The sequence below is a fragment of the Erinaceus europaeus genome, chromosome 16 (genome assembly GCF_950295315.1).
Source record: "Erinaceus europaeus chromosome 16, mEriEur2.1, whole genome shotgun sequence".
Lineage (NCBI taxonomy): Eukaryota > Metazoa > Chordata > Mammalia > Eulipotyphla > Erinaceidae > Erinaceus > Erinaceus europaeus.
In genome coordinates, this window is record NC_080177.1 from 76485554 (window position 1) to 76502575 (window position 17022).

The 17022-nt window shown below is 42.7% G+C and overlaps 1 protein-coding gene across 1 annotated transcript in view; it reads right to left on the reverse strand.

Annotated features, from left to right (window-relative positions):
• Nucleotides 1-1748: 1748 nt before the first annotated feature.
• SEC23A (SEC23 homolog A, COPII coat complex component) overlaps nucleotides 1749-17022 on the reverse strand; it is a 56161-nt gene continuing 40887 nt past the window's right edge. Inside the window, exons 17-20 of the mRNA XM_060175458.1 lie at nucleotides 16278-16364; nucleotides 12442-12597; nucleotides 10946-11011; nucleotides 1749-3143 (exon numbers count right to left, since the gene is read on the reverse strand). Of these exons, the coding sequence (XP_060031441.1) occupies nucleotides 3054-3143; nucleotides 10946-11011; nucleotides 12442-12597; nucleotides 16278-16364 (399 nt within the window). The 3' untranslated portion in view covers nucleotides 1749-3053. The remainder of the gene's footprint in view (nucleotides 3144-10945; nucleotides 11012-12441; nucleotides 12598-16277; nucleotides 16365-17022) is intronic.

The window sequence follows — 17022 nt, forward strand, 5'->3', positions numbered from 1 at the left end:
GAAAGATGTCTAGGGAGTCAGGTGGTAGCGCAGCAGGTTAAGTGCACGTGGCACCAAGCACAAGGACTGGCAGAAGGATCCCAGTTCGAGCCCCTGGCTCCCCACCTGCAGGGAAGTCGCTTCACAGGCGATGAAGCAGGTCTGCATATGTCTATCTTTCTCTCCCCATCTTCCCCTCTTCTCTCCATTTCTCACTGTCCTATCCAACAACAACGACATCAATAACAACAATGATAAACAACAAGGGCAACAAAAAGGAAAATAAATAAAAGAAAGATGTCCAGAGACTTCAGGTGTGGAATGATGACCCTTCAGCTCATTACTCAGGTGAGACCTTTCCTTTCATAGGATTCTCTAATTCCATTCCAGGTGGTTCACTTCCTAACGAAGTCCCAAAACCTAGATATAGACCAGGTCCCATGAGATAGAGCCTATGTTCACATGTGTCCATAAACTAGGGCAAAATATATACCTGAAAGCAAAAGTACACAATAGTCTGCAGTGAGTACCCCCCAACACTTCATCTGCACTATTCCAGCCTTTAGGTCCATAATTGTTCAACAATTTGTTTGGCTTCATATGTTAACTTTCTTTTCAGCCACCAGGTTCCAGATGCCAGCAGGATGCCGACCAGAATTCCCTGGACAGACAACCCCACCAGTGTGTCCTGGAGCCCTGCTTTCCCAGAGCCTCACCCTACTAGGGAAAGATGGAAGCAGGCTGGGAGTATGGATCGACCAGTCAACGCCCATGTTCAGCGGGGAAGCAATTACAGAAGCCAGACCTTCCACCTTCTGCAACCCACAATGACCCTGGGTCCATGCTCCCAGAGAGATAGAGAATGGGAAAGCTATCAGGGGAGGGGGTGGGATATGGAGATCGGGTGGTGGGAATTGTGTGGAGTTGTACCCCTCCTACCCTATGGTTTTGTTAATGTCTCCTTTTTAAAGTAAATATATAAAAAAGAAAGGAAGGAAGGAAGGAAGGAATAAAAGGATGGATAGATGGATGGATGGATGGATGGATGTCTGGTCCTTTTTGGTCAGAAGAAACCAGAACTGCAAATATTCAAATGCCTTGATCATGTTGACCATCAGACATTCGTTCTAAGTCAGTGGAGAAAATAACGATAAGCTAAAATGGCACAATGGTCTATCTGTTCATCCTTTTACCAGAAAGACTGGGGTACTTCCTCACCATGCTATAATTTGACTTGCGAGAGACCCCACAGCACCACCATGCTGCTCAAAAAGTTTCCGCTGGTGCCTGTATAGTGCTCCCGTGTGGGGCTCAGCGCTCGCATGCTGAAGTGTGCTCTCAACCAGGGAAACTATTTTGGTTTTGGTTTTTTGCCTCCAGGGTTATTGCTGGGGCTCGGGAATCCACTGCTCCTGGAGGCCATCTTTCCCATTTTGTTGTTGTGCTTGTTGTTGTTATTGTTGTCATAGCTGTTGTTCTTGCTGGACAGGACGGAGAGAAATGGAGAGAGGAGAGGAAGACAGGAGAGAAAGCTAAGACACCTGCAGACCTGCTTCACCACTTGCAGGTGGGGAGCCGGGGGCTCGAACCGGGATCCTTATGCCAGCCCTTGTGCTTTGCACCATGTGCGCTTAACCCGCTGCGCTACCGCTCGACTCCCGTTTTGTTTTTAATGAATAACTTCTCAGTTCACTAATCAGACTTCCAATGTCCTAAATTCTGCATGAGGGTTCAGAAGGCTACACTAGGTTTCAAAATAAGCAAGCAAGCAGAGAAAAAAGTATATTTTATTAGTATGTAGGCCTAGCATACAGTTTGATTCAAATAAAACAGCAATTTATAGAATCTAATTGAACAGAATAATTTTTTAGATTTTCTATTTTACCGTCATATGATTGTGTTCATGCAAGTGCAACCATTAAAACTGTCCTTCCAATAAGCAAGTGTCAATACACAGCACCACCTTTGATTTGCAGTACTTGATGCAAATTTCATTGCCACACATCCGGTCCTAGCAATGTAAACATATGCCACAAGTAAACTTATAGAAGTGGATAATACTAACAAATAAATCAAAATAAAACTGCATCATCACCACATGATGTGATTCAACAAAATTGTATATAATACTGTTTTAATAAGAACCACAACTTAATAAAATCACACAAAATTTAAAACTCCCAAAGTAGAGCTAAAATACTGAAGGCTAGAATGTAAAGTTAACCTCAGAAAAACAAGGGGAAATAATAAAACCATGAGCTGAAAATTTAACTGTCATTTGACTGCAAGACTTTTCTAAAATACACTCTGAAGTAAATGGTTTGCTTTCCATCTCACTTTTAAAAAAAAGTATCACATTTAATCACATTAAGTTGGGTACTTTGTGAGAATTTCACATTTATTATCAGTTGTAGGATTGTTCCCAAAAGTCTTTTTTATCTTTAAACTATTTTTCCTAATAACCAAAAGCATTATCTTTATGAAAATTACTGTATATAAAGTAAAATAATCCCTAAACAAATCATCATAAAATAAATCTACCTAAACAGATTAAGTACAGAAAAAGTAGATGCATAAATGTTGAAAATCACAGAAAAATATTCAGTGAGTAGGCAAAAAAATGTTCACATCTATCATTACTGTAGATGAGTTCACTTTCTGAATAAAATTAAGAAAGGAGTTTTCAGAAAGTCAACAAGGACAAGGCAGTGCCACTTTGAATTTGTCTGTAATATACAATGAGATATGTCTCTGTAGTGCAAGGCAGACTATTGTCACTCCTTAACATAATAAAGTTATAAAGACCTCAGATTTCTAAAACAAGTTATAATACTGTGGCAAGCAAAAAAAAAAAAAAGATTTGTTCTTATTGCTCTTAGATTCCAGTTTAATCTATAAAAGTGAACTTTTTCCTATATGTTATCTCAAACCATAGTAATAACAATAACAAAAAAAAAAAAGTCCAAAGAGTTATATCTCTGTTGGTTTTCACAAATAAACTGAAAAGGGGAAAAAAATGAAAGTGAAACATTATTTCATCTTCGTGAAAGTCCTTGATATTGAAGTTTAGCACTTTAAGCAGCGCTGGACACTGCAAGTTTCTTCAAGTGATCCATAAACACTTGTAAACTAACGTCATCAGTGAGGATAGGGGCTCCAGACTCCTAGGGGGAAAGAAAGATAGTCATCATGACTGCTGAAACTTAAGGCGATACCTTGAGATGTACAAGCAATGTGTAAGCAAACACCTGAAATAGGGGAGGAAGCCATTTAAGCAGCAAAATGGCCATGTTCCTGCTAGATTATTAAAACAAAACAAAAACTTGACTCCATTTTAACCCTGATTCCTGAAATGGAGACTTTTTTTTTTTAAGATTTTATTTATTTATGAGAAAGATAGGAGGAGAGAGAAAGAACCAGACATCACTCTGGCACATGTGCTGCCGGGGATTGAACTCGGGACCTCATTTTGAGAGTCCAAAGTCCTATCACTGCACCACCTCCCAGACCACTGAAATGCAGACTTTTATCACTGGATTTCCTAGCAGTGCTGTCTTTGCTATTTCTGTGGCACTAAGATCACCGCTGAGTTGTGGCTGTGAGATCAGTGACTCCAGATGGGGGCCAGACACCAGAAAGACCAACCATGTGACTAGAAGAACGAGCTTTAAGACATTCTGAAAGCTGAAGCTGAAGCTCAGTCACAGAGCCAGGGGTTCAAGCAAAAGAAACTGGCCCAGTGGACTTAGTGCAGCAGGTAGTGTGTCAACCTGATAAAAAGAAACTATCCCAACACACCACCATTAAATCACTAATACAAATTTAAAATAAATAATTCTTTTTTAAAAACCATCCTACTACAAAGTGAAGGGAAGGGAGGGAGGAGGAAAAGGGGGAGGAGGAAGAAAGGGCGGGGGGGGGGGAAGAAAGAGGCAGAGGAAACAGTATAATGTTTATGCAAAAAGACTTCCATGGCTGAGGCTTCAAAAGTCCCAGGTTCAATCCCCTGGACACCACCATAAGCCAGAGCTGAGCAGGGCTCTTGAAAAAAAGAAGGGAAGGAGACAGAGAAAGGGGAAAAGAAACTGTTACACCGAAACATTAAAAAAAAAAAAAAATTGAAGCAAGCAAACTATTTATAAGACTTGTGAGAACTTTGGTGGTAATCTTGGGAAGTGGGAGGATGTGGACACAAAGCTTCGGTGGTGGGTGTGGTGTGGGGCATACACTGTAATTTTACAATGAAGAAAAAGAAATCTGGATGCCAAAACTAACAATAAACAAAGCTTCCTGCCTAATAAATATATCCCGGTGTCAGGAGGGGGACACAGACTGATTCCACAAGGAAACTGCCAGAAACCCTGTACCTGGAGCCCTCCCAGACCCTGCTCCTTCATATATATAATATTTTCCCTTTTGTTGCCCTTGTTTTTTTTATTGTTGTTGTAGTTATTATTGTTGTTGTTATTGATGTTGTTGTTGTTGGACAGGACAGAGAGAAATGGAGAGAGGAGGGGAAGACAGAGAGGGGGACAGAAAGACAGACACCTGCAGACCTACTTCACCGCCTATGAAGCGACTCCCCTGTTGGTGGGGAACCGGGGGCTCGAACCCGGTTCCTTACGCCGGGCCTTGCACTTCCTATCTCTTCATTTAACTGGTCTTAATTTATGACCTTGATAATAAAAATAAAATTGTCAATACTGTGCTTTCCTGAGTTCTCTGCTAATGTTTTAGCTTTGCCCCCAACTCCAATCCCCAACCCCATGGGCTTGTTGGTAAGAAGTGCAGGTATCCTGTAATCCCACTTAAAACTGGCATCTTGGGAGTCGGGCGGTAGCGCAGCGGGTTAAGTGCAAGTGGTGCAAAGTGCAAGGACTGGCTCAAGGATCCCAGTTCGAGCCCCTGGCTCCCCACCTGCAGGGGAGTCGCTTCACAGGCGGTGCAGCAGGTCTGCAGGTGTCTGTCTTTCTCTCCCCCTCTGTCTTCCCCTCCTCTCTCCATTTCTCTCTGTCCTGTCTAACAACAACATAAATAATAACTACAACAACAATAAAAAACAAGGGCAACAAAAAGGGAAAATTAAAAGAAAAGTTTTTTTAAAAAAGAAACTAAAAAAAAACAAAAAAAAAACCTGGCATCTAAAGTGGAACAAACTTGCTGGGACGCAGGTCCCTTAGTCTGTGGGGTCCGCACTGTGGAGTCCCTGTGGTCAGCATGAGGTGCCTATTATCACTGACCAATTGGCATTAGAATATCTCCATACCCGGGAGTCGGGCTGTAGCGCAGCGGGTTAAGCACAGGTGGCGCTAAGCTCAAGGACCGGCGTCAGGATCCCAGTTCGAGTCCCCGGCTCCCCACCTGCAGACAGGTCCCTTCACAGGCGGTGAAGCAGGTCTGCAGCTGTCTGTCTTTCTCTCCCCCTCTCTGTCTTCACCTCCTCTCTCCATTTCTCTCTGTCCTATCCAACAACAACGACATCAATAATAACTACAACAATAAAACAACAAGGGCAACAAAAGGGAATAAATAAATAATAAATATAAATTTTAAAAAAACTTTAAAAAAAAAGAATATCTCCATACCCAACTTAATCTTTTATTTTTAAATTTGTTCCCAACTTAATTTTTTAAATATGTATTTATTCCCTTTTGTTGCCCTTGTTTTATTGTTGTAGTTATTATAGATGTCATCACTGTTGGATAGGACAGAGAGAAATGGAGAGAGGAGGGGAAGACAGAGGGGGAGAGAAAGACAGACACCTACAGACCTGCTTCACCGCCTGTGAAGTGACGCCCCTGCAGGTGGGGAGCCGGGGGCTCAAACCGGGATCCTGGCGCCAGTCCTTGTGTTTTGCACCATGTGCGTGTGCTTAACCCACTGCGATACCGCCCGACTCCCCCAACTTAATTTTTAAAACAGGGAAGTGTTCACTCGTCTGAGTGTAATGGTGCTTTCATCACTGCTCTGGAGTTAGACTCCCAAGGCAAGATCACTGCTGTCTTATTATATTCAGTGACTTTGCAGTTGCATATATTTCAACAGTTTCCAACTGGGAGGAAGCAGATTTGTAATAATGATTTTTAATAAACTATGTTGTTAAGTTTTCAACTTATTGTCGTTGATTCTAAGTAATTAACAAGAGTGAGGGAAATTTTCTAATCTCTATTTTTAATAAAAATCTGTGTTTACAGAATGATCTTGGTAATCCTGTCCTTAATAATGAAACTTTATTCTACCAAAGAAAGTTGTTCTAAAAGATTTTGTATCTGCATTTTTAAACTTTCAACTCAGACTCAAACTTTCTTTTTTTTTTTTTGTATTTTATTTACTTTATAATAATGAGAGAGATATAAGCTAAAGATGCAAAGAACAACACCAGAGTGTTGCTCAGCTCTGGCTTATGGTGGTGCTGGGAATTGAGCCTGGGACCTCAAGAGCCTCAGGCAGGAAAGGTTTGTGCAGAACCACTGTGCTGTTTCCCCAGCCCCAGCCCCAGCCCCAAGTTCTTATATGTCAGTAAATATAAAACAGCTAAAACTGGAAATAAACTTCTTTTTAGAGGAGGCCAGTAAATCAGTGGCAAGTATGAGATGAGAATGTTTAGATGCTTAGTATCTAGTCTGCCTTCGCAGGCTGCAGGAACCTCACTGAATACCTCACTTCCGGGGGGGGGCTGCATTCTGGGTCAGCCAGATAGCTCAGCGCGAAGACACTGCACTGGAGGGAGCAGCAGTGCTGAACTGTCTTTCCCTTTCTCCCTATCTGAAGAAAAAAAAAGGAAAAAAAAACTATCTTGTTGTTTTTCATGTGTTAATTCCTAAGAAACTGAAAAGGAGGCAAGAGCACCAGGGTGAAAGGTCTGGAGTCAGGCAGCCCAGAAGACGGCGAGGTAGGAATGAAAAGCCTGAGTCTGAGTCTGAGTACCAGCACTGCGCGTGCGAGAAGGATCTTCTTCTTTTTTTCCCATTTCTATGTTTTACATTCGACAGTAAGTACACTAGTTTGTACATGCATAACATTCCCCAGTTTTCCATAGAACAATACAACCCCCACTAGGTCCTCTGAATCCTTCTTGGACCTGTGTTCTCCCCACCCACCCACCCCAGAGTCTTTTACTTTGGTGCGATACGTCAACTCCATTTCAGGTTCTACTTGTGTTTTCTTTTCTGATCTTGTTTTTCAACTTTGGCCTGAGATGGATGAATATGGGATGATCTCACTCTCAGGCCGAGAATAATATTCTTTATATATATATATATTTATTTATTTATTTGCCTCCAGAGTTATTGCTGGGGCTCGATGCCTGCACTAGGAATCTAGTGCTCCTGGAGGCCATTTTCCCCATTTTGTTGTCCTTGTTGTTGTCATTATTGTTAGTGTTGCCATTGATATTGTTGTTGGATAGGACAGAGAGAAATGGAGAGAGGAAGGGAAGACAGAGAGAAGGAGAGAAAGACAGTCACCTGCAGACCTGCTTCACTGCTTAGGAAGCGACCCTCCTGCAGGTGGGGAGCCGGAGGCTTGAACCGGTATCCCTGCTCTAGTCCTTGCACTTTGTGCTGTGTGAGCTTAACCCGGTGTGCCATCGCCCGCCCCCTTTCTCTCTTTTTTTTTCCAAACATATGATATAGTCAAGGAGATAGTTCAGCAGGTGAGCACAGGAGTTGCAAGACTGAGGTCACGGGCTCAGTTCCCAGCACCAAATCTGTGAGAAGTGAGCGGTGCTCCTGTTTTCTTTCAAGAAATAATTATTTTTAATAGTGCAACAAATTAAGAGTACCTGATAGCTCTCTCTAGTTTTTGTTGTAACTATACCTGATCTTTTTGTTTCATTTTATACATTTTCCATCTCCCTCGTCCGACTCCCCGTCTCTCTCCATTTCTACCTCCTCTTCCCCTTTCAATTTCTCTTTGCCCTATCACATAAGTTTTTAAGAATTTTAATTGCACCTGGTTGAGTGCACACGTCACAAATTCATCATCTAATGAGGTTCAAAGTTATGAAGTCACAGTGACTGATCCCAGATCTATTTTTACTAGTCAAGACAAAATGTGTAAAACTTCAAATATATACACTGCAGAAACCTTATCTGAAATTACAGATAATAATACCAATTTGACCTTATCAGAAAGCTGCCACTGACTAGTGTCAATTTTTCAAATGTATCCTTTCTTTCCCTAGAATGTGTCCAGGGTAAGGCAGAAAGCTCCAAGTTTTCTATCAGTCAGCCTACACCACTATCCCAGCAGACCGCCGGCACCCTCTCGGAAGTGCTAGGGCAGTGCCCTCTCCATGTTATCATGGCTATCAACGGCTATCACTGATCACTGGCTACCTGAATTCTAACAAAACGAGAACAGAGGTGTGTGATTCCATCACCGTCATTAAAATGTGTGATTATCAACGTGACCCTCTAAACTGCAGTCAATCTAGATTTGCTGGCCCTCTCTGTCTACTCGTGATCAACAAAACAAGAGATGACACATGTTGGCAGTGATGTGGAGGGAAGGAGACCTGACAGGCTGTTGAATCTAACGGGTGCAGCCCCAGTGGCCGACAGTTTGGAGAGCCCTTCAATAAACAGAAATGGCTGGAGAGCCCTTCAATATCAACAAACAGAAATGGACATACCTTCTGAGCCATAATGGTAATAATAATGCAGACATTAGGTCACAAAGAGATTTTTATTTGGTCTGCAGGATGTAGGCTCCTAAGACCTTGTCACCTGTACCATGCCAAAGGCAGTTAGTTGTGCATTCTCCCCACGGGTCTTAGCCCGTCACTGTGCCCTCTCCAGGAATTGCTTCTTACCGTCAAGAGTATCAGGTTTCCACACATGTAGCCCTTTCCACTAATTTGTTATCACCTGGCCCCTCGTGGTATCTGATACGTGACCCAGGACAAACACTACTTTAATGCGCACTCTGAAGTCCTGCCATGATTCTTAGCCTCTCTTGCAATGCTCTTTTTTCTAAGAAATAATGATGAAAATTAATTTAAGTTCCACTTTTACTTATTTTTTGATTTGATAGAACAGAGAGAATTTGAGAGGGAAAGTGAAGAAATAGGGGAGAGATGAAGGAAGGAAGGAAGGAAGGAAGGAAGGAAGGAAGGAAGGGAGGGAGGGAGGGAGGGAGGGAGGGAGGGAGGGAGGGAGGGAGACAGGGAGGGAGGGAGGGAGAGACCAACCGACCTGCGTCACTGCTTCCCTACACTGAAGCGTCCCACCCTGTATGAGGGACCAGGACCTGAGGCTGGGTCCTTGAGCATGGTGGTGCGAGCACTCAACCAGGTGCACCACCACCTGGCCCCAACAGCAGTTCTCTTCCCTAAGCCTGAATTCCTCTAAGTGATGAGACAGAGTGAGCAGACTGAAACGTGACGGTACTTCATGGTACACTCTGTGCTCAACCTCTCGCGTCTTAGTATTTATTACCCTTGGTGTTTTTGTTCCCTGACAAGTGGGACGAAGTGGGATGATATCTCAAGTCAGGGTATACTTTGTTTTTCCTCACAAGTGCTACATCCTCTACCAAGAAAACCCTCCCTTGTGCAGATTCACTTGCTGGTGAAAACGACCTTTCTAGAAGTCAGCGCCCCTTTGCCTGAGCTCTTTCTGAGACACACATCCTTCCCTGCTACCTCTGGGTTACTTCCTCCTCTCTTCCTCTTTCAATCCTGTAACTTATGACCTCCCTAAAAGTACATATCCTGTTCTACCTTTTATTTTAACCAGTTAGGTGGGTATTTTTTCTTTTATATTTTTTATAGATAATGGCTTGTTTTATTATTTTTTAACTTTATTTTTTTAAGAATTTATTTATTCATGAAAAAGACAGGCAGAGAGACAGAAAGAGAGAACCAGACATCACTCCGGTACATGTGCTGCCGGGGATCGAACTCAGGATCTCATGGCTGAGAATCCAATGCTTTATCCACTGTGGCATCTCCCGGACCACTATTTTGATAAGAGAAAGAAATTGAGAGGGAAGGGGAGTAGAGAGGGAGAGAGAATGAGAGACACCTGTAACACTGCTTCACTATTTGTGAAGCTTTCCTCACTGCAGGTGGGGCCAAGGGCTTAAACCTAGATCTTTGTGCATGGTAATGCATGCAGTTAACCAGGTGCATCACCGCCTGGCCCACTAGGTGCTACCTTGTCTCTTTAAGAGCAGACTGTAAGCTTTTCAAAGGGAAAAATGATCACTCCTAACGTGCACTCAACAACCTGCGCCACCACCTCCCCCCACTTTTTAATTTTTTTTTGTATTATCTTTATTTAGTTATTGGATAGAAACAGCCATAAATTGAGAGGGGAGGGGAGGATGATCACTCTGTAATGTAAGACAACAACAGAGTCCTGTGTATTAGACACTAAGTTTTGATAAACTGTACCAACTTGAACTTCTACAAGATTAAAATATATTAACGTCTCCAGCTCTCCAGTCTCTTCTGCTCAACTATCATTCCTGACCTCTCCTCTTCCTGTAGTTCAGGGGCTAGCATTAAGCTTAAATCATTACTTCCTACCTTACAGTTACTTTACAACTTTTTGTCTTGAGGATAAAGTAAATTTCCAAAGGAAAGAGGTTACAGTCATTTGCTTTATGCATTGGATAATGACAGAGAGAAAGCAAGAGGGAAGGAGGTGAGAGATGAAGAAAGAGAGGTACCAGCAACACTGCCTCTCACTCATGAAGCTTTCCTTATGCCGGTAGGGACCTGGGGCTTGAACCTGGGCTCTCACACAGGGTAACAAGTCTGCTCTACCAATTGCACTGCAGCCTGCCAGCCTCATCATTTTACTTTCTATAGTGCTACCAAGAATCAGTTCTATTTTCTTCTCTATTTTTATTTTTTTCCAATAGAAATATATAGGGGGAAAAAACACACAGCTTTTTCTAAAATAACAAACTATAAATGCATGAAAACTAATTCCCAAGATCTGTTGTTTATACTTACCTGTCCCCAGGCATACATATTATTATGAGTCTGTGAAGGGTTGACTTTGGAAAGCAGGAAGCGAGCCTTTAAAATAAAGAACAGGTAACATTACCTATCAAAACAGATTCTGTCAGCAGCATCTAAACATACAGTGTGCTATTTTCTCTTGATAGGGAGGAAGGGACAAAAAGACAGAAACACATCAGCAGCCCAGCCGCATCACTTGTGAACCTTCCTCCCTGCAGGTAGGGAACAGGGGCTTGAACCCTGGGTCCTTAGCACATGGTGACATGTGCTCTCCACTGGGTGTGCCAGCCCTCAGCCTCACATTATGCCACCTAAAATCCAATACACACACACACACACACACACACACACACACACACACACACACACACACACGAAAAGGGTCCTAAGTAACCTAGTCTTCTGAAAGGCGTTCAAGGAGTAGGTATGAATTCATAGATCTTATATAATCTAATTCTAAACACCACCAAGTTCTTTATAATTTCATAACGTTTTCCTATGTATGGCATTTTCTAGGAAGCTGGAATAAGAAAATGAGAAAAACAGAAAAAAAGCATGTTACTGAAGACGTGCAGATTTTACCAGTAAGTAACAGTTTCAAGCACAGTGCGCTGTGTTATTTCCCAAGCTGCTGCTGTTTCTTGCTCCACAAGAGCTGGCACAGCACCACACTGCCACTCTGGTTTTGTCTTCAGAGCTGGACAGAAGCTGCCAATTTCTGGCAGTCAATCATCTTACTGCTTTCCTTTTTTATTTTTTATTTATTATCTTTACTTATTTGTTGGATAGAGACAATCTGAAATGGAGAGGGGAGGGGGAGACCAAAAAGGAGAGAGACAGAGAGACACCTGCAGCCCTGCTTCACCATTGGCAAAGCTTCCCTCCTGCAAGTGGGGACCAAGGGCTTGAACCTACGTCCTTGCACACTGTAACATGTGCACTCAACCAGTTGTGCCACCACCTGGCCCCTTGTTGCTTTATTCTGTTGCTCTGCTTTCATGTTTTCCCCTGGATATTCTCTTCCACTCGTCTCCTTCCTTTTTTTTTTTTTTTTTTTTTGCCTCCAGGGCCATTGCTGGGGCTCAGTGCCTGCATCACGAATCCACCGCTCCTGGAGGCTATTTCTCCCCCTTTTTGTTGCCCTTGTTGTTGTAGCCTTGTTGTGGTTATTACTGTTGTTGTTGATATCATTTGTTGTTGGATAGGACAGAGAGAAATGGAGAAAGGAGGGGAAGACAGAGAGGGGGAGAGAAAGACAGACAGCTGCAGACCTGCTTCACCATCTGTGAAGCGACTCCCCTGCAGGTGGGGAGCCGAGGGCTCGAACCGGGATCCTCCCGCCGGTCCCTGCGCTTTGCGCCACCTGCCTAGTCTCCTTCCTTTTTAATTTGCCTGAGGAAGTAGTCTATTCCAACTAAGGTCAGAAGGCGCTGAAAATCTACCAACACACACGCGCACATACAAACACGTAAGTGACTCGTACTGACCTGGCTGCCCCCGTGCTCAGTGTCAATGTATCTTGGCATCGGGAATCTGGAGTGAAGGATCTCCTGCGCGTCATCCACTGGGGCCTGCAGGAGGTGGCGGAAGTTCTCATACTCGGGCATGTCTTGGTATCCTGACTTGCGCCACTGCGCTATGGTCTAGTGTGAAGATAAAGAAAGAAATTTTTTTATTATTTTTTCCCCTTTTATTGCCCTTGTTGTTTTTCATTGTTGTTGTAGTTACTGACATCGTCATTGTTGTTGGACAGGACAGAGAGAAATGGAGAGAGGAGGGGAAGACAGAGAGGGGGAGAGAAAGACAGACACCTGCAGACCTGCTTCACCACTTGTGAAGCGACTCCCCTGCAGGCAGGGAGCTAGGGGCTGGAACCGGAATCCTTACGCCAGTCCTTGTGCTTTGCAAGAAATTATTATTATTTTTTTTTAATTCCAGGCTATCTAAAAAAGTGTCTTGTTTTCTATTTTTCCAAAGAATTAGTTCCATGGTCTGGGAGGTGCTGCAATGGTTAAAGCATTGGACTCTCAAGCATGAGGTCCTGAGTTCAAGCCCCAGCAGCACATATATCAGAGTGTCTGGTTCTTTCTCTCTTCTCTCATTCATAAATGAATAAAATCTTTAAGGAAGAAAAGAAAGTAGTCTCAAAAAAATTTTGTTCTGCTTTATATCTTAACTCTTTTTCAGCCACCAGCCACCAGATTCCATGATGCCAACCTGACTTCCCTGGGCAGGGCATCATGTGTCTTGGAGCCCAGCTTCCCCAGAGCCCTGCCCCACTAGGGAAAGAGAGAGTCAGACTGGGCGTATGGATCGACCTGTCAACGCCCATATTCAGCGGGGAAGCAATTACAGAAACCAGACCTTCCACCTTCTGTACCCCATAATGACCCTGGGTCCATACTCCCAGAGGGATAAAGAATAGAGAAGCTATCAAAACAAGGGCAACAAAAGGGAAAATAAATAATTTTAAAAAATAACAGGGAAGCTATCAAAGGAGGGGATTGGATATGGAGCTCTGGGGATAGGCATGTGTGGAAATGTACTCCTCTTATCCTATAGTCTTGTTGATATTTCCATTTTATAAATAAAAACTTTTTAAAAATTATCCATCGGGAGTCGGACTGTAGCGTAGCAGGTTAAGCGCAGGTGGCGCAAAGCACAAGGACCGGCATAAGGATCCCGGTTCAAGTCGCTTCACAGGCGGTGAAGCAGGTCTGCAGGTGTCTATCTTTCTCTCCTCCTCTCTGTCTTCCCCTCCTCTCTCCATTTCTCTCTGTCCTATCCAATAACGACAACAACAATAATAACTACAACAATAAAACAACAAGGGCAACAAAAGGGAATAAATAAATAAAATAAATATTTATTTTTAAAAAATTATCCATCACTGAATTTAGCCCAATTTTTTTTTTTCATTTTACTGTGAGGTGGAGGTGGCAGGAGTTTGCAGTTTTAAGTGTGACTGTTTTTATATGGGAACATAAGTGTCCCCTGACTCTTCTCACTCCCAAGTCTTTTACTTTGCTGCAGTACATCCTGCCCTGTGCAATTTTTAAGAATAATAATTTCAAGGTTCCGGGTGGTTCGACTGAGCACAACACACTGCTATGTATAAGAACCTGGTTTCAGGGAGTCGGGCAGCAGCGCAGTGCGTTAAGCGCACGGACCCGCTTAAGGATCCTGGTTCGAGCCCCTGGCTCCCCACCTACTGGGGAGTCGCTTCACAGGCGGTGAAGCAGGTTGGTCTTCTTCAGGTGTCTCTCTTTCTCTGTGCCTCCCCCCTGCCCTCAATTTCTCTCTGCCCTATCAAAATGTACATAATATAAAAATAACTTCAATACTCTTGAGTAAATGGCTGCAAATTTAGGTTTTTTTCTCTTTTAAAAGTGAAATAAGTCTGAATAATATTTATTAATATGTACTGCTTATTTTTTACTTTTCATTACTGATTTAATATTGATTTACAGAATTGTAAGATACAATTCCACACTGTTCCCACCACCAGGGTTCTGTGTCCACATTCCTCTGGGTTGTTGTTTTTTTTAATATTTATTTATTTATTTATTCCCTTTGTTGCCCTTGTTGTTTTATTGTTGTAGTTATTCTTGTTGTCGTCGTTACTGAATAGGACAGAGAGAAATGGAGAGAGGAGGGGAAGACAGAGGGGGACAGAAAGACAGACACCTGCAGACCTGCTTCACCGCCTGTGAAGCGACTCCCCTGCAGGTGGGGAGCCGAGGGCTCGAACCGGGACCCTTACGCTGGTCCTTGCGCTTAATCCGCTGTGCTACTAACTCCCTCCTCTGGGTTTTTTGTTTGTTTGTTTGTTTGTTTTTGCCCATTTTTTCTACAGTCCTGCCGTCGCTTCCTTTCTATGTGATGCCTAAACTGATTATTACTTCCAGCATCCTTCCTTTTTTCCTCTTTTTTCTATAAGAGAAACAGTGCCTGACTTTCTCTGGTGTTTTACAGATGTGCTCCTTTTCAGTGGTGGTATAAAAACAAGATTTCTGGCTACAGATATTTCGGGTCCTGATGGAGTTGGGGTTCAGAGCCCTCTGGTCATCATCCCCTATCACCCCTCTGAGAGTGTTTACTGCCTATTTTATAACACGCTGCTTGGAACTAGGAACACAGCAATAAAGCAAGAAAGAAAAAAAATTAATGACTATGCGTCTCAAGTTAGCTAAAAGTTAACTAACTACCTGAACTTATGATAAATGAAGGACACTTTTAAAACACAAGATTTAATCGGACACTTCAGACTTAATAGCTACTATTTACGATGAGTTACATTCTGGCAAGATATATGAAACACGCATGATAATGTCAATACCATCATAAAGATAGGCAAAATATATGAAACACGCATGATAATGTCAATACCATCATAGAGATAGTATACCTGGTAAGGAGCAGCTGAAGCCAATTTTTATGAAGGCAAATGGCTCCCAAAACTATGTAATTAAAACATCAAAAAAAATTTTTGGTAATATTTATTTTCCTTTTTGTTGCCCTTGTTGTTTTATTGTTGTAGTTATTATTATTGTTCTTGATGTCATCGTTGTTGGATAGGACAGAGAGAAATAGAGAAGGGAGGGAAAGACAGAGGGGGAGAGAAAGACAGACACCTTTCTTTCTTTTTATAAATAAACAGTCTGAAGGTGTAAGACAAAAGCTTAAACTAATGATGTAAATTTGGGTACCACCTGTGAAGGCAACTCCCCTGCAGGTGGGGAGCCGGGGACTTGAACTGGGATCCTTACTCAGGTCCTTGTGCTTTGCGCCACGTGTGCTTAGCCCACTGCGCTGCCACCCGACTCCCGAAGTTCTAATTTTTAATTCACGTCTGCTTTAAATGAGTTTTTGAGATCAAGTGGAATACCTTTGCTTTAAGTACTTTGTGTGGGATGCTTTTATAATGACCTATAATAATGCAAACAAAAGCCTGTCCACCAATGAAGACTGGTTTTCCCCTCTCGGTATCTTTAGGTAAAACCCAAAGTCTGATGTGCCCACATGCATATATACATCAGTGCACTGACTTTCATGATAAGGTGCTTCTGTGTCAAATTCACTTGTCCAACTGTATGTGCAAATGAACAAAACAATGAGTGAATCACCCACAGATAAAGTCTAAAGATCTCTAGCAGGAAAAACTGTGTTTTAGAAAAATGGAAACAAGATTTTATCAGAGGAAAAATTAGCAAACTATGATAAAGAAAAAAAACTTCCATGAATAAAAAAATAAAAACGTTTAAAAAGACAGAGGAGAGAGACTACATGTATGTACACAGCCTCCAGGGCTGCAGAATCTTACCTCTCCGTGATAGATCAAGATCTGGAAGAACGTGTCCATGAGAAGAATCCGGTCTGCAAGAATGCTGCTGCTGTCAAGAAGGACCGGCTGACATGCAAGAGAAAATGAGGCAAGAAGAAGGGAAAATAAATTACCTGAAGGCACAATACAGATTAATCCAAGATGCTTGGAACCTTTTAAACTTTATCTTATTGCTTAAAAGCCCTCGATATTAAGGATTCTAAACAGCATGTTCTGATTTCCTGAGGAATCTCTAACAACCGAACAATGCAGTAGTCAGGAGAAAGCCAAAGATGACCCCTGAGCCTGATGACAGTGTCACTGAGTGAAGAGGGTAACACTCGGGATAGAGAAATTTAGGGGTTTGGGCGGTGATGCACCCGGTTAAGCGCAAGTAGCACTAAGCACAAGAACTCACGCAAAGTAACAGATTCGAGCCCATTAGCCTCCTGCATGGGGGACACTTCAAGAGCGGCGAAGCAGGGTCTGCAGGTGTTTCTCTTTCTCCCTCTCTATCTCCCTCTCCTCTCTCAACTTCTCTCTGTCCTATCCCATAAAATGGGAGAAATGGCCTCCAGGAGCAGTGGATTCGTATTGCCAGCACCAAGCTCCAGCAATAACCCTGGAGGCAAAAAAAAAAAAAAAAGAAAAGAAATCTGCAGAAGACAGGAAAAGAGGTCTGTGGGCTGAGGGCAGCCCAGCTGATACAGCTGACAAAGTGTTAAGATTCTCCACCATGAGGGTC